This window comes from Magallana gigas, chromosome 2 (genome assembly GCF_963853765.1).
Source record: "Magallana gigas chromosome 2, xbMagGiga1.1, whole genome shotgun sequence".
In the NCBI taxonomy this organism is placed as follows: domain Eukaryota; kingdom Metazoa; phylum Mollusca; class Bivalvia; order Ostreida; family Ostreidae; genus Magallana; species Magallana gigas.
Window position 1 is genome coordinate 3,604,747 of NC_088854.1, and position 25,482 is coordinate 3,630,228.

At 36.0% G+C, this 25,482-nt stretch overlaps 2 protein-coding genes and 1 long non-coding RNA gene across 19 annotated transcripts; 2 read left to right on the plus strand and 1 right to left on the minus strand.

Moving 5' to 3' along the window:
• Positions 1-1,564: 1,564 nt before the first annotated feature.
• On the plus strand, positions 1,565-12,530 carry LOC105325687 (transcription factor 19). Of its 17 annotated transcripts, none has more exons than XM_066074553.1 (6): positions 1,735-2,104; positions 3,330-8,968; positions 10,104-10,169; positions 10,576-10,641; positions 10,850-11,091; positions 11,929-12,530. In XM_066074553.1, the coding sequence occupies exons 2-6, from the start codon at positions 8,542-8,544 to the stop codon at positions 12,085-12,087; spliced, it is 960 nt and encodes a 319-aa protein (XP_065930625.1). In that variant the 5' UTR covers positions 1,735-2,104; positions 3,330-8,541; the 3' UTR covers positions 12,088-12,530. The 17 variants fall into 17 exon arrangements, 16 of the variants coding, with proteins under 16 accessions (XP_065930633.1, XP_065930626.1, XP_065930629.1 ...); XM_066074555.1 differs by having other exon boundaries at positions 1,747-2,104; positions 3,330-6,674; positions 11,929-12,529; XM_066074559.1 differs by lacking the exon at positions 1,735-2,104 and adding an exon at positions 9,043-9,932 and having other exon boundaries at positions 8,834-8,968; positions 11,929-12,529.
• A 1,409-nt stretch (positions 12,531-13,939) lies between these two features.
• On the plus strand, positions 13,940-15,595 carry LOC136272111 (uncharacterized). The gene is made up of 2 exons (XR_010710014.1): positions 13,940-14,806; positions 15,263-15,595. It is a non-coding gene; the product is annotated as an uncharacterized lncRNA (long non-coding RNA).
• A 1,859-nt stretch (positions 15,596-17,454) lies between these two features.
• LOC105321674 (uncharacterized) lies at positions 17,455-24,766 on the minus strand. Its single transcript, XM_011420043.4, has 2 exons — positions 24,628-24,766; positions 17,455-21,380 (listed from the first exon to the last, which is right to left on the minus strand). Exon 2 carries the CDS (start codon positions 21,330-21,332, stop codon positions 19,581-19,583), a length of 1,752 nt encoding a protein of 583 aa, XP_011418345.1. The 5' UTR covers positions 21,333-21,380; positions 24,628-24,766; the 3' UTR covers positions 17,455-19,580.
• Between the last annotated feature and the right edge of the window lie 716 nt (positions 24,767-25,482).

A 25,482-nucleotide genomic window follows, 5' to 3' on the forward strand; every position in this document is an offset into this window, starting at 1 on the left:
ATCTTCTCTCCCCTTGGTCCAAATTTGGCTTGTACTTCACCCACAGAGTGCCTTTGAGTAAAGAGTGTTCAATGACCTCGAAACATGTTCCTAGGTTAAAGGTTTACGTCTGAGCAGAATTATGAAAAATTCTTGGAAGGAGCTTATATTCTCTGTTCTGTCCAATCTGGCTCATACTCCACCCACAGGGTGTCGTTGATCAAAGGATATGCAGTGACCTTGATTGATGTTGGTAGGTCAAGGTCATATCGAATCGCACAAAAATCTCATTAAGTGCAGATATATTTTCTACTTGGCCCACACTGCACTTTAACAGCTTTTGAACTAATGTTAAACCAAGTCAATGTGAAGGTCAAAGCAGATCGATTATATTCCATTTGTTCAGGTTGAACACAAACGCCTGTAAGTAATAGGATGTTATGAGATTCAATTAAAAGTCCTATGCCAGCTGGAAAATTGAAGTTATAGGTCAAGCTCAAAGCAAAATTCTCAAAGCAATCTTATTTTTAAATAAAAAATCATTGTCCAGACCAGAGGCGGATCCAGCAATATGGAAAGGGGGGGGGGGGTCCAATCGATAGAAAAACGATACATGTAAAATTCATTATTTGTAAAGTATCTCGTCCCTATCTATTTCAACATCAAGGTACACTGCAGTATGGCAAGTCCTGCCATTATGTTGAGCGTCAAATGGTTTTGGTAAGGTATGTACATGTAAATTTGCATATAATTTCTAGCCTTAATAAACCATGTAAACAAGTCTCCAGCAAAGAGAACGCGCGGCGTCTATGCTAAATAGAAAAGGTCATATAAGAAACAAATCATGATTAGGACTAATTACGAGAAGCTTTTATAACATTTTTTTAGCATTTTTAAAAATCTATTTGAAGTTATAATCCTGAAGTATTTTTTTTTAATTTTGATGTTCTATCTATTCTAAATGATCGGATGATTTCATGGAGTTTATTTTCTTAAGTACTGTTAAGCCAAATGGGGCCTCGAGGCGGTCTCTAAACCCCGTGGTGCTTAGAGTATAACCATCTCAATCCATCGGAAATTTCTTAATCCATTTCATTTTCAGAAAAAAGTATGTATTCACTTATATTTCCAGTTTAAATTACATGTCAGTGTTAGAGTTACTTTTTAGAGATATTAAAGGGACTTGGACACGATTTAAGATCAAAAATTTTATTTTTATTTTTTATGTATAAAATGGTTAACTGGTGCATTTTGATTGACCAAAATATTGAATGTTAATGTCAAGTTACAAGCGAGATACAGAGGTAAGAATTGGTTGTTATGTAAACAAAGCTCGAGTCTTATAGTTGTTTACCAAAAATGTAATGTAGAAAATTACCATTTCTTATACAATTTGACATGTAAAAAACAATTTAAACTAATTCAATATCTTCATAAATTTATACTATTATAAACAAAAGAAAGATATTTTTGATTGAAACTTACACCAATACAACACATATGTAAATCAAAGTACTGAAGTACTGTCGGGAGTTGATTTTATCGATTATTATTTATTTTAAAATCAACGATATGTTATTTTGCATGGCAAGTAAATTCTTATAAGTATTTGAATTACGCACATATTTTTATAGTATGAATTCTCCGACAGGAATTTCGTGAAAATCCAATATCAATCATGTTGAGTAATATTCAAAGAATTATTCCATCAAACTACGTATCAGTAATCGAAATTGTTATGAGTAATTGTATGGATCCAAGCAAAATTGAACTCTAGTATCGTTCAACCAGAGTCTCTCTGCTTGTCGGAGATTTACGGAGACAGCCGAGCGTCTGGTTGGACGAGACTATATTGTCACAATCAATAGATTTATTCATGCTTACTATTTTCCTGTAGGATACCTCTGATTTTTATTCTATGTTCATATCCTTTTTGGTGCCTCAAATTTTATCAATTCAGGTATTGGTCAATATTGGACTATACTCGGACGGTTCTATTTGTTTACTTTGATGCTATAAATACCCATGTTTTTTGGTCAGTGAGCCGGGGTCCATTAGCACGCACTGCAGTAGTAGCACGATGTATAGCTAAGCGTATTTTTTACGGTAACCATCTCCATTAGGGGTAAGTTCGTTTTTCCTTATACTTTAGTCTTGTTTGTAATATTTAAGACTTTAGGTAACTGTTCTTATACGTGTTCGATAGTATTTTCGTGTTAACTTTTTACATACTTGTTTATTTACCGTAGAATTATGGTGCGTTTGTGTGACAAGCGTGGTTTGCTAGTTTATTTGTGAGTTTATATTTTATAGTCTTATAAGGCGTTTTTGGTCATACATTGACTGTTTTGTGATGTTAAGGGGTCTTATACACTTTTTAAAACTATATTGCATGTTAAGAGGTCTTATATATGGTGGCATAGATCTGCCACCACTTGTCAGATAATTATGTCGACTTGTCCGATCTTGATGTCGACTTGTTTGATAATTATGTTCACTTGTCAGTTCTTTAAGTCAACTTGTCACTTATTCACGTGTTTAAGAATTCAACACTTTAACCTTTCCACGCCCAATTTGTGTCATCCATTTGAAATAATATTTTCTGACAAGTCGACAAAATCATTTTTTAAGTCGATATAATTATTTGACAAGTCGACATAATTATCTGACAAGTCGACATAATTATTTGACAAGACGACAAAACATCAGACAAGACAACATCATTATCTGACAAGTCGACATACAATATGAATGATAATATTGTTTAAACTAGTGGCCATATTATTTTTTCTGTCAGATAATAATGTTAACTTGTCAGATCTTTATGTCGACTTGACAGATAATTATGTTAACTTGTCAGATCTTTATGTCGACTTGACAGATAATTATGTTAACTTGTCAGATCTTTATGTCGACTTGTCAGATGATTATGTAAACTTTTCAGATATTTATTTCGACTTATATGAAATAATGATGACAAGTAAATGGCAGTTAGTGGCACTAACACTCTTTTACAACAAAATATTGAGTTTCTAGTCACTATGGTTATTTTCTGACAAGTCAACATAAAGATCTGACAAGTTGACATAAATATCTGACAAGTCGACATTATCATATGAGAAGTTAACATAATTATCTAACAAGTGGTGGCAGATTTATGCCACCATACTTATACGCTTAACTGTGACAGTGTTTGATACGTTAAGGGGTCTGATACACTTAACGGTATTGTAGAGCGAGTATTGTTCGGTGTGATTGTATGGCGTGCAGTTACGGTAATTAGGTAAATAAGTATATTGTGACAGTGTAACGTTTAATTGAAAATATTGTTATTTATATATAATTAAAAGGTTCCAGCAAGGCTCCAGCAATGTCCCGGTGATGATTCGGCCATAGTCACCAGTGTTCCGGTATTGAACATCTTAACACCCGTGTAACCTCCTTCGAGTATTCACTTACTACGCTGGAAGCCGGTGGACGGAAGTCGTCATCTTAGGACGTGGTACCGAAGGAGGACACATTGGAGGAACACTGGAGGGACACTGCTGTCCAATATATCACCATAGGACATTGAAGAATCAGATATTAGGAACATTTTTTTTTGTTAATATTTTTTTTGTGTGTGTGAATGTGTATATTTGTAAATTTATTGATTTTATGTGTATAGATAAAGATTGTAAATACTTATTGTTGTTCTCTTGCTTGACTGATTAGACACACGACGACTGTCGTGACAAATTGGTGTCAGAAGTGGGATTAATATGTCTAATCAGTCAGCAAATAATGGTCATTTTGTTATTGTCAATTAGTTTTTGAAGTATCCAATATGATTTTTTTTTCATTTAAGGTAGCTAGAAATTGTATGGAACCCCGGTGGAGAACGGTACCGTTGCCTTGTGTATGGTTATATTTTTTCTTGGAGTGTTTAGAGGATAAGTACATTTTTGTTTGAAATATTTATTAACATTTGATTGTGTAGTTGATATATTTTTAGCTCACCTGAACCGAACGTTCAAGTGAGCTTTTCTGATCACCCGTTGTCCGTCGTCTGTCCGTCCGTCCGTCTGTCCGTCCGTCTGTAAACTTTTCACATTTTTGACTTCTTCTCAAAAACCTCTGGGCCAAATTTAATAAAACTTGGTACAAAGCATCTTTATGAGAAGGGGATTCTAAATTGTTAAAATAAATGGTACAACCCTTTTTAAAGGGGAGATAATTACGAAACAATGAAAATAGGGTGCATGTCTTTAAAAATCTTCTTCTCAAGAACCACTGCACCAGAAATGCCAATATTTACACAAAAGCTTGTATATATAGTGAAGATTCTAAATTGTAAAAATCGTGACCCCCGGACGAAAACTGGGGCCCCAGGCGGGGTTCAAAATTTAACATGAAAATGCACTGGGAAATGTTTAAAAATCATCTTCTCAAGAACCACTGCACCAGAAATGCTAATATTTACACAAAAGCTTGTATATATAGTGAAGATTCTAAATTGTAAAAATCGTGACCCCCGGACTAAAACTGGGGCCCCGGGCGGGGTTAAAAATTAAACATGGAAATACATTGGAAAAATGTTTAAAAATCTTCTTCTCAAGAACCACTGAACCAGAAATGCCAATATTTACACAAAAGCTTGTATATATAGTGAAGATTCTAAATTGTAAAAATCGTGACCCCCGGACCAAAACTGGGACCCCAGGCCGGGTTCAAAATTTAACATGGAAATACGTAGGAAAAATGTTTAAAAATAATCTTCTTCTCAAGAACCACTGCATCAGAAATGCCAACATTTACACAAAAGCTTGTATATATAGTGAAGATTCAAAATTATAAAAATCGTGACTCCCGAACCAAAACTGGGGCCCCAAGCGGGGTTCAAAGTTTAACATAGAAATCCATATGATAAATGTTTTAAAATCTTTATATCAAGAACCACTGCACCAGAAAAGCCAATATTCACACAAAAGCTTTTATGTATAGTGAAAATTTTAAATTGTAAAAATTGTGACCCCCGGACCAAAACCGGGGCCCCAGGCGGGGTTCAAAGTTTAACATAGAAAACCATAGGATAAATGTTTAAAAATCATCTTCTCAAGAACCACTGCACCAGAAAAGCTAACGTTTACACAAAAGCTTGTATATATAGTGAAGATTCTAAATTAGAAAAATTGTGACCCCCAAACCAAAACTGGGGTCCTAGGCAGGCCGGACTACAACTTAAACATAGAAATATGTAGGAAAATTGTTTTAAAATCTTCTTCTCAAGAACCACTGCACCAGAAATGCCAATATTTATACAAAAGCTTGTATGTATAGTGAAGATTCAGAATTATAAAAATCATGACCCCTGTACTAAATATGGGGCTCCAAACGGGGTTCAAAGATTAACATAGAAATATATATGATACATGTTTTAAAAATCTTCCTCTCAAGAACCACTGCACCAGAAATGCAAATATTTATACATAAGCTTGTATGTATAGTGAAGATTCTAAATTGTAAAAATTGTGACCCCCGGGCAAAATCTGGGGCCCCAGTTTAACATATATAAGAAAAATGTTTAAAAATCTTCTTCTCAAGAACTACATTGCAACAGTTTGGGATATTACTATGCATACATCCTTGGCAATTGTAGATTCTAAAGTGTTAAAATCATGACCCCGGACTACCGTAATACTGGGGCATCAAGAGGGGTTCAAAGTTTAACATAGAAATATATAGGAAACATGTTTTTAAAAAATCTTCTCGAGAACTACAATGTCATTCTTTGTGAGATTACTTTACTTGGATCCTCAAATAGTAAACAATTTAAATTATAGAAGCGATCTAATACTGGGGCCCCAGGAGAAGGGGTTGAATGTTTCACATATAAAGATAGGAGGGAACATGTTTAAAAATCTTATGGAGGAGAACTACAATGCTTCAATTTGTGAGATTACTATGCAAGCATTCTCAAATTGTAAAGTTTCTAAATTGTGGAAGCCGTGACCCCCAGACTAATATTGGGGCCCAAGAAGGGGTTCAAAATTAACATAGAAATATATAGGGAACATGTTTAAAAATCTTCTTCTCAAGAACTACAGTGCAACAGTTTGTGAGATTACTATGCAAGCATCATTGGCTATTGTAGATTCTAAATTGGTAAAATCGTGACCCCCGGACTAATACTGGGGCCCCAAGACCCCCAGACTAATACTGAGGCCCCAAGTGGGGTTCAAAGTTTAACAAAGAAATATATATGGAACATTTTTAAACAATTTCTTCTTGAGAACTACAATGCTACAGTTTGTGAGATTACAATGCAAGGGTTCTCAAATAGTGTAGTTGTTAAAGCCAACCATAAACCCCGGACCAATACTTGGGGCCCAGAAAGGGGTTTAAAGTTTAAAATAGAAATAACATATGCTATGAAATAGAATGTTACAAGGAACTGTTGTTCAGGTGAGCGATGTGGCCCATGGGCCTCTTGTTTGAGTATATTAAGATGGACCAACCAACGTTACAAGAATTAACGGAACACGGACAGAAATTTGAACTCAAGGGATCAGATCTCCAGAAGTTCATACGAGATCAGCAAGCACACTATCGGGAGTTACGAGCTGCAGAGAGAGAACGGGAAAAGGAAGCGAGGGAGTACGAGTTGAAGAAGCAGACTCTAGAGATGGATAGAATTAAGATGCAGGAAGAACAAGGTAAAGCGGAGCTTGAGAGTAAGTACCGTGCTACTATTTTTCATTTAGAGCAACAGTTGAAAGAGACAAAGGTTGATATTGCAAGTTATTCATCTGCTAAAATTCCTAAGATGCCATTTTTTGACGAAGTTAAAGATGGCATAGATTCTTACCTTCGGCGGTTCGAGCGATATGCAGAGGCACAGAAGTGGAAACCAGATACATGGGCAGTCAATCTCAGCGCACTGTTTCGTGGTCGAGCCCTCGATGTTTATGCTTTGCTGCCTCAGGAACAAGCTCTCAACTATGATGCTCTGAAAACATCGCTGTTGAAACGATTTGAAAGAACAGAGGACGGATTTCGTCAACGATTTCGTATGTGTCGACCTGAATCAGGTGAGACTTTCTCTCAATTTTCTGTTCGTCTTGGAAGTTATTTAAATAGATGGATAGCACTTGGTAGAGTGTCTAATACCTTCGACGGATTGTATGATCTTGTGCTTCGGGATCAATTTCTTTCAATGTGCAACAGAGATTTATTATTGTTTTTGAAAGAACGTATACCCAAAGACATTGATGTGTAGGCTAGCTGATCAATATAAAGAGGCCCGTCATGTAAATATTTCGTTAGTACTTTCTGGCAGGAAAGAGTCTACTACTGAACCAAGGAACGGATCACCAAATATACAGAGAGACCAGAAGGAACAGAAAAGTACGAAAGATGCAGCAACAACAGAAAAACAGGTACGCTGTTACAAATGTTCCAAGATAGGACATGCTTCATTCCAGTGTCCACAGCAACGTTCACGACCTAGAGAAGATTCGCGGAGCGGACATCCCTACCAAACACCAGGTAAATGTTCAGCATTTACTTCCGTAACTACAACAACGTCTGTCTCGAATCCAAAGACTGATGGTTTAGTTAGTACATCTTCTTGCAATGTGACAGCTGCTTTAGAGAACATGCCTACTTGTGATGGTAGACTAAATGAACATTCAGTTAGTGTGTTAAGAGACACGGGTTGTAACGGTGTAGTGGTTCGTAAAGACTTGATTTGTGATTCACAGTTGACTGGCAAGTGTCGAGAGTGTGTTCTTGCAGATGGATCCAAGATAAAAGTACCAGTTGCGTGCGGGAGTATTGATACACCTTACTTTATAGGAGAAGTTGAAGCATGGTGTTTAAAGCTGACATGAATTCATAAATACGCATTATTTCCCTTTTATCTCCGACTACCGCCATATTAGTTGTCGATTTCTATTGTTCTGCTCATCGCTACACACCCCCTATATAAGGCTGAGAACACTATTCATGCTTCACCGCATTCAGGAATTTCATACACCAGAACACGTTACCTTGACGAAAAGACTTGTAAAAATGCGTTTTGAAGAAAAATAAAATGACAACCACTGCACTAGCAAGATATATCCAATGAACGACGAAACAAGACAGACAGAAATCCAGGTGCAGTTACTTTTAAAATTCCTCGATAATTGTGGACCGTTTATCTTGTGTATGTTATAACATCGCACATGCGCAAACAACACACTGTGGCAGATCGAGCAATGTCAATGATCACATGGATTTTAGAAATGGAGCGGTTTTGTAGGGACGGATGGAAACGATGTTACGTTTTTACTTTCTTGGATTTACTATCATTTATCTACTGTGTTGGATGTAGTGCTGACGCAGACGTTAGTCTCTCTGTATGAACGACACACGTGTTCGATGTGAATTGGAAGTAAGCAAGTACTGTCTGTGGAAAATAATAAAGATATCTTGGAAATCCTTTAACAAAATAAAATTATTTTGTTTTTCATTGTGGTTTTCTTGATTCTTTACAACAAACATTTTACTACAATGTGTAGTTCATGCATTTAGAAGTCCATGCAACCTGAATGCTTCGATTGGAAAGCAACCGACCGTAACTTTCTCAACCGGTATATATACCCCAGTGGCAGTAGAGGAGCGATCAAATCTAATATGGCGATCAAATGCTTTTATGAATTCATGTCAGCTTTAAATAACCTTTTGTACGATGTAATCATAGGAAATATTCCAGACGCAAGACATCCAAAAGATCCAGATATGAGGTGGAGTCCAAGTACCGCCAATGCAGTTTTAACTAGACAACAAGCTCGCCATGTTGTTAAAAAGACTAAACCAATTTGTGTTGATTCTATTATTGATTCTAGCGTGAGTCCAGCCGACATATTACGAGAACAAGAAGAAAATGCTACTCTGGAAAAGATTCGTGGTTTAGTGGGAAAGGATACAGATGCAGACACCAAAGTTCATTTCATAAAGAATAAAGGTATGATTTATCGAACTTTTCAATCTTCTAATGTTAAAAATGGCAAAAAGCTCACACAGTTAATTGTTCCTAAGAAATTCAGGACGAAAGTCTTAACCCTCGCACACGAAGCTCCGATGTCAGGACACCTAGGCATTAGCAGAACGATTGACAGAGTATTAGCAGAATTCTACTGGCCGGGAGTGCAGTCAGATGTGAGGCGATTTTGTCAGTCATGCGACATTTGTCAGAGGACAACTCCAAACGGTAGGACTACAAAAGTACCTTTGGGTAAGATGCCATTAATTGATGAACCTTTTAAACGTGTTGCTGTAGATCTGGTCGGCCCTATTCAACCAGCAACGGACCGAGGGAACCGGTACATCTTAACCCTGGAAGACTTTGCTTCACGATACCCAGAGGCAGTGGTGCTAAAAGGTATAGAAGCTGAAAGAGTTGCAGAGGCTCTTGTTGAAATCTTTTGTAGACTTGGAATACCTGTCGAGATGCCAACTGATATGGGCAGCCAGTTTACTTCGGAGCTGATAGCTGAGACAAGTCGTACTTTCATTTCGACAACTGACGACAACACCGTACCACCCCATGTGCAACGAATTGGTCGAGCGTTTTAACGGCACGCTGAAGCAGATGTTAAGACGACTCTGTGCTGAGCGCCCTTAGGACTGGGACAGATATTTGTCTGCAGCGCTGTTTGCCTATCGTGACACCACCCAAGAAAGTCTTGGATTTTCACCTTTTGAATTGGTTTATGGTCACACCGTCAGAGGTCCAATGCGAATTCTTCGTGAGCTATGGACAAAAGAGGTAACAGATCCTGATATTAAAACAACTTATCAGTATGTTGTAGATTTAAAAGATCGTCTTCAGTCAACATGTGAGTTAGCCAAAGAGAATCAGCAGAAATCGTCACAGAGATATCGCACCTACTACAACAAACGGGCGAGACAGCGAGACATGAAAGAAGGCGAGAAAGTTCTTGTGTTGCTTCCTACCGCTAGCAACAAGTTACTGTGTAACTTTCTATTGAATAGAAAATAATTTTGAGATTTTTCATACAACTCCTCGATATTGCACATTTTTTTACTAAAAGCAAAGCATGTACAAATCATTGATATCCATTTTTTTGTTATTGTAGAATCTGACGATGAAGTGGAAGAAACCAGAGTGAAGGAAACAACCTTCCCAGAGATCGAGGACAATGGTAACATGATTTGAAATTATAATCATTTGTCTCAATCAAGTTTTTTTGCAATTGATTCATGACTTAAAAAAGAAACCCAATTTCAGTTACTAGTGTGGTACTCTGTTCAGAATAGACCATAATTTTTTACTCTTAGTTCAGAGGGCTGGAGAATAGTGTCCGTTTTTAGGTTATATTTACCTTCTCTCAGTATGATATATGGCATTATGCTCAAATTTGAAAGCATAAATATTTGACTTTTTTACTTTTCTCAATATTAGTTTATGGTCATATTTTCAGATGTGAAAGTTTAAGGTAGATCTGATAGTTAATTTGTTGACCATCAATCCTCCTTAATGTGGTGCTCTTTTTTGACTAAAAACAGAGTGTACAACTCATTGATATCCATTTTTTTTTGTTATTGTAGAATCTGACGTTGAAGTGGAAGAAACCAGAGTGAAGGAAACAACCTTCCCAGAGATCGAGGACAATGGTAACATGATTTGAAATTATAACTATATACAGTTGGGCTCAAAATTAAATCACCAAGACAATTCTTTTAAATGGAATGATAACAATGCAAATTGATTAGAGACACCTAATCTAGAAGTGACACTTTAATATTGAAGTAACATGAGCTATTGATCTTCATAATAGTTAAACTCTGAAGAAAATTTAACGAATATAATAATTCTCTGTAGTAGATACCCCGGACACGGAACAGGATTCTTTTGACATGGGTGACCTCCCTCCACCACCACCACCTCTACCATCACTAAATGAGTCCATCTCGAATGATTTTCCACCCCCACCATTCATTGAAATGATGGGGAATATGACAGTAGACATGGGCACCCCATTAGAAGAAGGACCTCAAGCAGATGAGCCCCTCCCCTCCCCACCCAGACTGCCTCTGGAGTCTGTTCAGAGGGTACCGATGAGTGTAAGTATGCTAATGCTTCCACTAACATAATGAATGTTTAGATCAATTTGATGTGAGAGATCACTATTTAATGAAAACACATTCTAAAAGCCTAATTATACAATATTTACATTTTCAACTGTCTTTGTTAGTGATAACATTACAAATCAATTTTGAAGCCTATAGCCCAATAATTTTATAAAAGATGAGCAACACAAAATGGGCATGTCCTATAATATAAGCGAGAAATGGTATTGGCTGCGCCGCATAGTAATACATTGCATGTGCTACATAAAATCATAGTGCTTTTCAAATGTTGTTTTAAAGTGTAGAAATTGAAAATATAACCAAGTAATGAGGTGTCATTATTATGAGGCGATAATTTTGGTTAAAGCATGGTCGAATCTAGCATAAAGCCCTTCAGGCTTAATTTATTGGATTTGACCACACTCTGGACTTAACTTATCACCTCAAAGAATGATTTCTTATTCCATACATAAGTATATAATAAAGCAGATCGAGTTTAATTGGCATATCAGAAAATGTTGTTATCCATTTTATTCATTTTAGTCTTGTACTCAGTATAGCTATAAAAATATAGGAATGTGTGTATATGGCGAACTATGTATAGAAATTCTATTATAAATGAAACATTATGTCATCATCAATAATTTATTCCGAGCATATCAATCTTAATTTTTATCTTTAGTGCCTTTACTTGGAGGTACACCCATGTTATTGAAGAGATTAAATAATTAAAATAGAGAAATCAAATAGGTGAAAAACGTAGGATTTGATTTAAATGCTGATTTAGATGAGAGTGTGCCAAATTAGTAAAATATGGTTTCTTTTTTTAAGGACCTTTGTGCCACTTGTGGGAAGAAAGGGAGAAGAGGTCTCCTTTGGCTTTGCTGCGATGCATGCCAGCAGTGGTACCATCGGAGTTGTGCAGGGATCTCCGTACAAGCGTACAAGACCATCGGAGGAAATCCCTGGAACTGCAGACATTGCCACTGAGTGTGCTGGAATCGCCCTTACCCCTTATTCTGGAATTATGACCTTTTGTGACAAATTCTGTTTGTAACAATCAAAAACGTTATGCTTTTTTAGATTTACCAAATGAATTAACATGAACAGATCATTATCAGAATACATATCATATTAACCGCTTATGATTCTGTTCATGTTGATTGGATTTAATATTGTTGATGTTCATTTTTTATTTACAGTTCACTATGTACGAGTTATTGTTACTCGTAATGTTAACATGTGTATGTAAACAGTCATTTATCTATATTTCAGTTATTGTTGATTGGAAGAGCATTAATTTTATTATATTTAAAATGTATTTTAAACATTTCTATTTATTCAACAATTTTAATTTAACTGATTCTGTTGTGTTTGTATGTTATATGGCATGCCGAGCAATTTTGTATAATAAAATATACAGCACATGTTTCTTCTTTGATACAATTATTTCTATTGTATTTTGTCACATGTATAGTGGAATGATAGATAATGGATAAAAGATATCAACAAAAAGCTGACTGCAAAACACTTTGACATATCAATCTTTAAAAGTGGGTAAAAGGAGACTCAAAGTGGTTGTATCAAAGAATTCTGATGAAATAAAGATATCAATAGACACTTTTGATTAACCATCTATACACAGTATACTAATACTGAAGAAACATAAAAACAATGGAGAAAGGTCACAGCAGAACAATGACCCATTGAATTTAACCATTTAGCAATTATTTATATATAAATGCAATGAAAAGTAATGAAATTTTAAGCAGGTATTTTTTTTAAATATTGGAATCATGCATATTGAAGAGATAAAGTAGAGACGCTAATTAAAATTCATGTTGGATTTTTTTTTATAACAGTTTGATTTTTACTTCATGAAAAAGAAATTTAAAAGAGTCAAAGAATATTTCTAGAGATTAATCAATGAAAGTGATATGAACTCAGATGATGATATAATTATGAAATGAAATGTTATCTTTGTAGAAAATTAAATATTTTCAATTTGTCAAAAAAAAAAAAATATTTAGTATATGTTAATTAACATTCCAAGTTTATGGAAATTTTCGCTACCACATATTTGTTTGAAATTCAAATCATACAAATGCTACACATAAACTTTACTGTAAAGTGCTAAGTGAAATGAAATGAAATGGACAGTATGAATCAAAAGTTAGTAACTCTTTCAATGGTTCAGATGAATACAATTAAATAAGATACCATGCTCTCCTATAATCCTTGTACCCTGTCTTAGAGCATAGATATGTATAAAAAAAGGTCTGTTTGCCTCATAACCCTTGTAATCCTGTCTAATAGCATAGCTTAGTATAGAAACAAGGGTTTGTAACCCTCAGAACCCTTGTAACCCTGTTTCAGAACAGAGCTTAGTATATAAACAAGGGTCTGTAACCCTTGTAAACCTGTTTCAGAACAGAGATTTATATAGAAATAAGGGTCTGTAACCCTCGTAACCCTTGTAACCCTGTTTCAGAACAGAGCTTAGTATATAAATAAGGGTCTGTAACCCTCGTAACCCTTGTAACCCTGTTTCAGAACAGAGCTTAGTATATAAACAAGGGTCTGTAACACTCGTAACCCTTGTAACCCTGTTTCAGAACAGAGATTTATATAGAAATAAGGGTCTGTAACCATCGTAACCCTTGTGACCCTGTTTCAGAACAGAGCTTAGTATATAAACAAGGGTCTGTAACCCTCGTAACCCTGTTTCAGATCAGAGATTTATATAAAAACAAGGGTCTGTAACCCTCGTAACCCTTGTAACCCTGTTTCAGAACAGAGATTTATATAGACACAAGGGTCTGTAACCCTCGTAACCCTTGTAACCCTGTTTCGGAGATTTTTCTAAAACAATGGTCTTCCCTCTTTTATACAAATTTGTATAAGTTTTTTTTAAACGATTCACCTTATCTAAGATATACCTGATTCTTTTTTGACTCTTCATGAGGATCATCATTTCTCATCCTTGTGTAACCGGGTTACAAAATTGCAGCACTGGGAAACTGTACTGGATTTGAGACATATCTAGTTTTATACGCTAGCCAGAAGCTGAAGTCGCATCAGTTGTCCTACTCTACGATCGAGAAGGAATGTTATCATAATGCCATAGTCTGGGCGGTCCAGAAGTTCCAAAGGTATTCATATGGAAAAGAGTTCCTACTGGAGACCGACCACCAACCTCTGGTTTATCTAAGCCACGCCAAGGTATCTAATGCTCGTTTAATGAGGTGGACATTGTTATTGCAACCGTACAGATTCCGGATCATCGCAATTAAAGGTTCTGAGAACGTCGGTGCAGACTGTCTAAGTAGACTGTAAATATGTTACAGTACATTTTGTGTATATTTTCTTGACATTTATTTTATTGATTGTGTTTTTTTTCTCAAAAGTTTATAAAACTTTCTTGGATAGGGAGATATTGTCACAATCAATAGATTTATTCATTCTTACTATTTTCCTGTAGGGTACCTCTGATTTTTAATCTATGTTCATATCCTTTTTGGTGCCTCAAATTTTATCAATTCAGGTATTAGTCAATATTGGGCTATACTCGGACGGTTCTATTTGTTTACTTTGATGCTATAAATACCCATGTTTTTTGGTCAGTGAGCCGGGGTCCATTAGCACGCACTGCAGTAGTAGCACGATGTATAGCTAAGCGTATTTTTTACGGTAACCATCTCCATTAGGGGTAAGTTCGTTTTTCCTTATACGTTAGTCTTGTTTGTAATATTTAAGACTTTAGGTAACTGTTCTTATACGTGTTCGATAGTATTTTCGTGTTAACGTTTTACATACTTGTTTATTTACCGTAGAATTATGGTGCGTTTGTGTGACAAGCGTGGTTTGCTAGTTTATTTGTGAGTTTATATTTTGTAGTCTTATAAGGCGTTATTGGTCATACATTGACTGTTTTGTGATGTTAAGGGGTCTTATACACTTAACTATATTGCATGTTAAGAGGTCTTATACGCTTAACTGTGACAGTGTTTGATACGTTAAGGTGTCTGATACACTTAACGGTATTGTAGAGCGAGTATTGTTCGGTGTGATTGTATGGCGTGCAGTTACGGTAATTAGGTAAATAAGTATATTGTGACAGTGTAACGTTTACTTGAAAATATTGTTATTTATATATAATTAAAAGGTTCCAGCAAGGCTCCAGCAATGTCCCGGTAATGATTCGGCCATAGTCACCAGTGTTCCGGTATTGAACATCTTACCACCCGTGTAACCTCCTTCGAGTATTCACTTACTACGCTGGAAGCCGGTGGACGGAAGCCGTCATCTTAGGACGTGGTACCGAAGGAGGACACATTGGAGGAACACTGGAGGGACACTGCTGTCCAATATATCACCATAGGACATTGAAGAATCAGATATTAGGAACATTTTTTTTTGTTAATATTTTTTGTGTGTGTGTGAATGTGTATATTTGTTTTTATTGATTTTATGTGTATAGATAAAGATTGTAAATACTTATTGTTGTTCTCTTGCTTGACTGATTAGACACACGACGACTGTCGTGACATATATTGAACTCTGGCGTAGGAATACATAAAATGTACGACTTCAAAAAATATCTAAATTGTTCGTCCATGTACCATTTAAAATCTTACTATTTACAAGGTATCTCTAAATTAGTTTCCTTGAAAAACAATGCTTAAGATCTCATTACATCGAATTTATTGATTAGAACTAAACGTTGTCAGCGGTGTTGATTTACAAGTGCTTAGGTCGAAACACTGTTTCACTTTCGGTTTGCCTGAGTAACTGCATAGGAGAGTTGAATAAAATCACTCCCAAAAATGACATATTGAGCTTAGTTTGTTTACAAAACAAAGAATTATGAACTCTGTATCTTGCTTATAATTTGATATTTGACTTTCAAATTTTGACATAGCATTATAAACTTCTTTATTTATGAGTATAAACATTGAAAATGGAAAAATAAATTCGAAAATTTTAAGTCAAATCGTGTCCAAGTCCCTTAAATATCAGGCATTTCTTTGCAAGAATTAGCGCCAATTCAATCCGTTTATTCACTCCAACCATTTGTATATACAATGGTACATGGCATCAATTTTTACGTACATGCACCTCTTCTTGTTTTGTCCAGTTTCAATCTTCTAAAATGATATTTTTGACCCATAAAAGGATTATCGACATCAAAAGCTTATTATAACAGTTACACTGAATTAGGAACGTATATACGTCCCTGACTGAATATTATGTTTATTTTGGTCCATTCCGGCGATATTGGAATGCCTTTTCCCGGAGCAAGCATTTGTCATATAAGGTAGTGTCAAAATTCGACAATTTTGTAGACTTTACATGTGTCGATTTGGAACATGTCAGATGTGTTAACAAAATCATTTTAAACAATCAAGCTGCAAAATGTGCACCATACGAAGAGAATGAGTCAAATCCTAAATTGTTTATGCCCAAGTTTAATAGATTAAATGATCAGAATTACACACATTCATACTCAGTCTCACACACTAACACGATTGAATATTTACAGGCCTGGATTTTTTTTAACACGATTACACAGCATAGTACAAGTACGGGTTATCGTTCATTGAATTTTGCATAGGATATGCGAGACACTAGGGAATCGAATGCTGCTTCGCGGTTTATAAAGCGTAAACTCTCCCAACCTAGCCTATGCTCGTTTAAATTGGGTAGCTATTGAATGCATACTTTAAATCAAAACCAAAAAAAAATAATAGTAATACACGGAGAGTTTATTTGACCTCCTATAAACTACATCACTTACATTGGTGACATATCTTAACTTACTCGCCTCGCCATCAATGAACGCTAACAGCCTAACAAACCGTAGATAGTCAGTAACAAATCTTTATCAGAAGACCAAAAAAAAATTTGGTATATTTAATGTATATACATAAGAAAGGAATGCAATGAAAATTACACATATTTGCCGTCTAATGCAACTCGCCGTCTTCAGAAATTTAGGCGGAGATCACGTGACGGGGCATCTAATCCAATGAAAGAGCGTTATTTTTGTTTGAGGCAAAACACATGACAGTGCAGTAGTCTTCCGCGTGTGACAGCGAAATCGTTAAAATATTAAATAATACATGATTTAACTCGTGGTGTGTGGTTAAACAGAGTGAAATAACATATGAACAACGACTGACCTCTTAAATAAATGACCATTCATTTTTCTTTTTTTTATATGTCTAAATCATTGAAGTTGATTGAATCATAATTCGTCTTCACCTAGATGTGTCAGACAGTGACCCCTCGATTCGTGGATCAGTATTTAATCGATGTCTGATCAGGATTACAACTGAATATATTGAAAAAACAGCACGTCTGATAGTTTTATTGACATTGTCACAGAAATGAAAACAGATGACTAAAATGGGACCTTTCTGGGGTCAGTCAATAACAGAAACGAATACAACAATGCGTGTAAAATAAATTTTACAATCATATATACGTACACGTACGAATAACAATACCAAGCTCTAAATAAGACAATGGTGTTGAAATATGTCGCTGTGGTAATGTACACATTCATGACTTTATTCACGTAACACGTAGCAACTGTACGCATCACATAACGACGTGCATACAGGAAAAATAGAGGAAATAAACAAATAAATAAGCTGTTCAAAACGACACTATATAATACTGATCTTTTCTGTTCGATTGATCAGAATAAAATTTATATGAAAAAAGTTTCATATATAACAATCCTAATCGTAGAATAATTGTTCAAACAAAATTTCTGATAACACTTACCAATAAATAAACAACAACAAACTATTAAATACTCGTACATATAAATAAATAAAAAACATTAAGTTATAAATATTAATTAATCTCGGATGACTGGACAGAGTGTCGGACGGTAGTGGTGGTGGTGGGGGGGGGGGGGGTATATTAATTCAACAGGGGTCCTCCAGGAACAACAACGTAACTTGTGCATGCGTATAGAAGAAACACCAGTATGTGTGGACATTGACCCCACAGCTCCAATAACACAGGTAAATTGGACATTTATTTATGTGTAGACCCTCAGAATACTCCGGGAGTGAACGTTCTTTACTCTGCCTGATCCTCATGCCAATTCTTAGTGTACAGACACGTGTAATAAGGCCTGTCAGAAGCTCTCTATTCAAATGGAAAGTTGTCCCAAGCAGTTGGCAATCAAACAAGAGTTAAGATTCTCTGCAAGAAATTGGACTGTCGTGTCTAACAGAGTAAATACAGGAATTCAAACCCCAACATTTCTCTTTATCTACAGCTATTTCTACCTTCTAAACACTTGCGATAACCTATCCACCTGCCTGAATACACATAATACGACATTTAAATCGTATTCAATAAAATGAAAAATTAGCACCTTTCAAACATGCCATATCAATTTTGCTCTCCAAGTTTTTATGAAAATACATCATCATCGACATTGATGGTCCATCAATGCTTAATTATTATGAAGATATAATTCTCAACCTTGTATCCACACTCCTCTCATTCGTGTCTTTCATATTAACCTTCTCCTTTCATATGAAAGAAAGTTATAGAAATTTTGGTCCGTTTTTTGTCACATATTTCATCGAGATAAATCATCATACCTTTAACCTCCAAATATCACCCAACATTATATATTAATGATACTGTGGAATGCCATCATACTTTAATTCATACTGGGTATAATTGATCGCTACTTTTATACAAGGCACTTTACGTTTTGACACGTGAATTCGATCTAATCGTGTACATAGCAAAATTAAAAGGCTTGGTTTAACTAGTATACATAAAAGCTTTTAATTTTCAATTTAACAAAACCCTTTGTAAGCCTCACAATAATTTTCACTAAAAGGGTTTTCATATCTTTTTGTCACCCATAACGTTATTGAAATGTTTGTTGAAGCCAGCCTGTCTCTAACGCACGAAAAAAGAAGAGAATTCGAAATAAATAATTGAAAAGAAAATAATACACGAACGCGAACAATACAGATAAACAGGATGAACGCTTACTATTCAGGGCTTCTATTTAGTTCTTTGTTGAATTGTCTGTCATTATTCCGAGAACGGGGGGTTTTATGGCCAATTGCATTAAACTTCAAAAGTTTCATTACCAATATCGACATGACAAAAAAGAAGCAAGTGAATTACGACGATATGAAGGAGGGCTCAATTGGTTGCTTGGTTTACGAATTGTCGGAACATTTTTATACCCTTTAAATTGAACAGTGATTTCTTTCTTATATCGATCAATAAATGACTGCTATAGATAAAAAAAAAATCAGAAACTTCGACATTACACAATGATCACTCTGGTCATACGGCAAGAAATCCCAAAACATGGAACAGGTAACAAATAATACTGCAAATTATTTCTAATCCTCTCAAGTTAATCACTATGACCCCATTCCGCAATACACAATGGATAATCCTGCATACTAAATATCACAGTCAGCAATTTTTCACACGTTTTTAAAAATTTTGACGGTGTGTTGCCATAGCTCCCGTACCCAGATGTGACCTCGGTTGTCAATAGCAACAACGTCCGGCCAGTAGAGACCATTTTCCTCTGAAAGAAGCAAGCGAATAAAGGCGCCATTAATGTCCAGTAGATGAAGAGAGTTGTTGTTGATGTCACAGACGACAATGTTCCCGTCTTTGTCGCATTTGACGTCACGCGGGTCAAACGGTTTGTCCAGGGTTCCTTTTGGAGGCCCTTTATACACCAGTCTGACCTTTCCATCGTTGTTAAGGATAACCACGTGCTCTCTCTCAATGTCGGAAATAATCATGTCACCATTGATGTTGACATCGATGTATTCAGGATAGGCAAAAATTTTGTCGCCATTTACATCGCGTTCTATTTCGCGTTTCAGCCGACCCTCTTTGCTGTACACTTGCAAGCAATTTTTGTGTTCCGGTTTGTACCGTCTTCGCAGGTCTTCGACGGCGCAGACAATGATATCGCCATGGCTGTTAACGCTAATCCCTGCAGGATGAAGCGATGACGTCGCGAACGTTTCAACTTCTCCTACGGAGTTCACGACCTTTATGTGCTTGCTAGGGAAACAGGAGACAAACAGTTCGTCGGTTGCCTTGTTCACCACCATATCCCTCACTTCGTTGTAGATTTCCACGCTCTTTACGTGCTTTCCGTCGACATTATACAGGTGTATCGCTGACGACTTTGCCTCCGAAATCCAGCACTGGTCTCGCGAGCCTGAGCACATTGCTAGAACATAACTCGGTAGTTCAAACATCGTGATTTGGTTAAAGTCATTTTTCCAGCTGCTAAATGAATTTCTCACGGGTTTAAAATCAAACTGCTTCCTCTCGCTGGCGCGAGGAGAGTTCCCTCTCTGGTAAGCATCCTCCATTGTCAGGTGTGATAATCGCGTATTGAACGTGACGTGGTTTGGAGTGAACGAATAACTCTCAAATGGTGATATGGGAGAGAGCGAGTCCTCCACGCCGGAGTCGGTGCAGTACGACCCATACGGAACATCGCTCCCCGTACTCCGTTTGGGAGAGCCGCTTCTCGTGCTGTCGTTCCTTTTTGGCGATACGCTTTTTCTGACCACGTTGAAATGGAAGTTTCTCTTTGGAGAAGGTGTTCTACTGCGCCCGTTCCTGATTGGAGAAGGCGATCTAGTCCTGCCGTTCCGGATAGGCGACTTAGACCTACCACGCCCATTCCGGGTGGGTGAAGGGGTGCGAGTCCTTGGGTTTATCCGCACTGGGGAGGGGGACCTGGAATGTGTCGGTGTGGAGTCCGGATCCACGATCCCAGTGACATGGTGCCGCTTTGTGGCTTTCGTACGAAGATGAGTCCGCACACAGTCAAAACAGAGCTTCTGGTTACACTCGATACATTTAACCTCAGCCTCGCCGGTATCACAGGAATGACAAATACTCACGTAACCATTGTCTGAAGAGAAGCTCAGCCTCGGGAAAACATACTCATCCATATCAGGGTCTGCTCTCTTGTACTCTATGGCTTGGTCCACAGACTCTACGATAATGCTGGTAAGACACACGGGGCATTTAACCACATTTCCAGACTTTCCCGATAAGTGCGCTCTCACTGTGTTCGCCAAATTGACTGGGTCTTTCGAGATCTCAGGTCTACGGGAGCGGGACTTGGCGCATTGGCATACACTGCACTGCTTACAGAAGCGTATTGGTTTATTGAACGGCAAGGAATTCTTATTCATTTTTCTATTCTTCTATTTCGTCGGATTATTTATTCTTTATAACCTTGGCTGCAATTCAAGATATAAATTGTATTAATTCAAGGCTAGAGAAAATACATTGGTATTGCAATAGAAAGTTAGCTAACTTCAAAGATTATGTTTAAGAGATTTGAGGTAATTTTTAAAGCAATTATATTGTGTTTAAAGTATTTAATTAATAAAAACCCTAACACGTCCATGTAAAATTGACGTTTAAATGACACCGTTCATTTCTCAATCTGTATACAGAGCAGGGTATTAACCATGTTTGAGTTTTATCTAATTGAAAATCGGCGAGATCTCCACTAAATCTCATCTTTTTGTTCAGGAAACTTTTATTTTATCAGGCTGTTAGAAAGCCTGTTTGACTCGACGTTCTAAGCCCACAGAATTGTGCTTGTAATGGACCGAAGTGTTGATCTAAGCCAAACTTTACGAACCTTCGTCAAAGACATGTTGATGTAATGGGGCGCATTACAAATTCAATTGATTTCAAAATCGGATGAAAACGTTGATCTTTCAGCTAGGTACATAATTTCAAAACTTATCGACAATCCCTTGTTTAGAAATCGATTTTTACGTGAGTTTTGATGAAAACTAATTCTCTTAAATAAATTCCTATGTCCAAGCACGACACTTCTCGGTACATGAATACACGAAGCTAAAAATACAGTATGGGATGGACATCAATTTTATTACATATTTCGTTATCTCTTCTTACTAAAATTGAAATTTTAAAGATCTGAATCGGATAACGGTGGTTGTTTTTTCACACCTGATCGTTATGAAAACTATTTTACAAATGATATTAGATTTGTGGCCAGGTCGGTTTACTTATTTACAGAACATTCGAGGGAAGTTGGATCTCTCCTGGAATTTCTCCAGCCCCGGTCCCTTTTTAAAGAAGCCATTTCATCTGCACGTCAGCGATAATAAAAGACCAACGTAAACCGATATGTTTACATTTGCTTCGATTTGAATAAAATCAAAGGTGCTAATCATTTAAACAATATTTAAATATTATTTCAGCCATATCACAAACGCCATGTCTAGATATGCGGCACAAGGCGGGAAAATCTCTTTAAACTTCATATCTTTATTCATAATTTTATGCCTATAATTTTTATTTTTAGTATGAGAAGGGTTTGAGGGTTTCTGCTATTAATTCCTTTTAATAATCTTCAAACGCTTCATTACCTATTATAACTTCATTTCACCCATTATCACGGATCTGCGAATGTCTTTTAAATTTCAAAAATTCATCTTTCCAAGAGACATGAAATTTTAGCATTGTTTAGCCTTTCCTAATTGAAATATTTTACCCCATTTAAAATCACCAGAAATTAATAACCGTGAGAAATAAATGCCGTTCTTATAAAGAATAAAACCTAAACCCTATAGTTTACCAGGATAGCTGAAGACAACCGAGGAACCCTCTTCTTAAAGGTACATTGGTCTTGATATGCAGACACAAACCCCTTATAAAAGTACCCGGTAGATAAGTTTTGCTAACGTAATCTTATTTCATGATAAGAAAAATAATCGAACTTTGTCGAGGAGCGGGTGACTTGAAAAACAAACTGGCTGCAGTCTCAGAAGTGGCACTTATGCATCATAAAGGGGTTAGTCATTACGGCTATTGACGTCCCCTGGAGTGCACTGCTCGTGATCAACCACTGCACAGCAGGATAAGTCAAACTCCAGGCGTCCAGTGCAGTAGCCGAAAAAATCGTGACGCATTTCTGGTATGGTAGGGGGTAGTCCGGAGAGAATATATGTCTTATACCCAAATGTGTCCAAATCAGAAGTAACGTTACACGATGTAGATATAAGGTACCAAGTAATGATTTGTTTTCATTTTGTTTTAGATACGAGATTTAACCAATTTGGTTTAAAGAAACGTCATCAGTATTTAATCATTAACCGGAGGTACTTTTGGACGAGGGTCTCTCTATGGACCTCATGTATGTTTCTAATGTGTAAATCAATTTCGCCCATCGATTCATCTATAAGTCTTCATAAAGGACCGGTTGTTGGGAAGAGTGATGAAGCAACTTGAACAAACCCTGTTCATAATTAAGTTGCCAATAAGGCTTAACAACTCATTTAACTTCATTGAATCTCAGCTCGGGACAAAAATTCCTTTCGAACAAGAGTTAATTTGACGGCTTTTACAGAAAAAAAGGATCAAATGAGAGGTCCCCCAAATGAGTTTTTACCAGGAACTCTAGACTGGAGTATTTTACTGATAAAGAAATTAAACCCCACTCAGCTCATAACATTTCAATATTTGAAAGCCCTACTGTATTCTGCACGGAGAGAGATAATCTCGCGTACAGGTAGATATGTACATAGGTAAGTAAAGCACTGTTATTGTTCGATTTATAACAGTCCACACCCGCTGCTTTACAAAAATCGTTTGTAGTGTATTTAAAATCGTGACCTAAAGCACAACAATAGGTTTCATTTTCGTCCATGTGCCAAGTTTTTAAAACCACTCAATCGTTTTCTTTTAGGGTTTTACTGTGTAATGAATATTGCAGGGATTATTAAAGATTTATGACTGTGCTACTGCATTGGGAAAAAATAAATTGTGCATTATGTTGACTTATGTTTTCTGAGTACTTAAAATCAAATAAATTTCTAACAAACCGCAGCTAGTGTACAACTTAAGAAATTAACAAAGTAAATTAAATTAAAAAATTGAAAAATTAAAACGTAAATCCACTCGTATCTATATGCCTTTGCTATTAACAAATATATATATATATATATATATATATATATATATATATATATATATATATATATATATATATATATATATATATATATATATACTTACTAAACACGTAGTAATTTTATGTTTTAATTTTCAAATACTCATATTTAACTAGTTGATTACTCACGTGAGCCTGTCATAAGCAAAAACGGATACACGTATAATAAAACTAAATCTGAGGATAGTTTTCACAAACATTATTTTATTTTATTTTTCAATAAAAGCTAGCAACACCGCCAATGTAATCGTAAGTTCTCTACTCATTATGCATAAAACAGATTTACCTAATTCACCCATATCTTTTTTTGTTTTAAATCAAATACCCTTAGTTTTATTTTGAAATAAAATAACAATTTATTTCATATTCTAGATTAATATTTGAAATATTCATATTTAAAGAAATTCACAAATAATAATAAAATAAAATATTTAAAAAACAAGCGTTGAAAAATCCCTTGTCCACTTTATATGAAATGTAATTCACAAAGAACTTACCATATTCGTGGCGTGCCGAGCACCTGCTATCCAGACAACACAATCTGCACAGGGTGCACTTTCTGGGTTGTATAGGGACAATGGCCACAGAACACTGTTACCGGCTCAATACACATTCATTCTCCCGACCAGGGAACTACAAGTGTGTATTTAATTTTCTATTGTTCTTTTGCCTACCCCTATTGAACGAATATTAAAAGATTTGTGGATTTGATTTTGCGGGAGTAAAAGTCACATTCAACTCCTAGAACATTGAATACTTATTTATTATTCCAGGGATTATAAAGGGACATTTATCTTTAATTCATCAACATCTTTATCCTGTAGAATAATGTTATGACGTTAGGGACTTTTTCAATTTGACATAGTATGTATTATAAAACATACTAATTAATTTTTTGTAAATGCCATGTATTCAAGTTCACACGGTCAAATTCCACTACGACCATTTTTTGTTCGTCTATTCTATAGTATTGTACAAGTACAAGTAGGATGTACAAGTAGATATGTTTTGATTGTTGTTTACAGTTCTCTTAACTGACAATCGTACTCTCAAAAATTATCAAATCCTCGATTAGAGTTGCTAAATGGAACACATTTACCTAAAATGCCATCGAATATGTATGAATGGTCATAAACGATACATTTTAGTTTAATGGACTTATCGATCATATTGAGATTCAATTTGAATTATTTTTTGGGGGGGGCAAAAACTTTCCATTCTGACTGGTAATTTTGCATGTAATTAACAGGGGTACCTTATTCGAATGCGAATGATTTTGCACAGCTTTTTGTTTTCATGCAATGCGAAGTAATAGCTTTCCCACATAAGTATTGGTTTTTTTGTTCAAATAT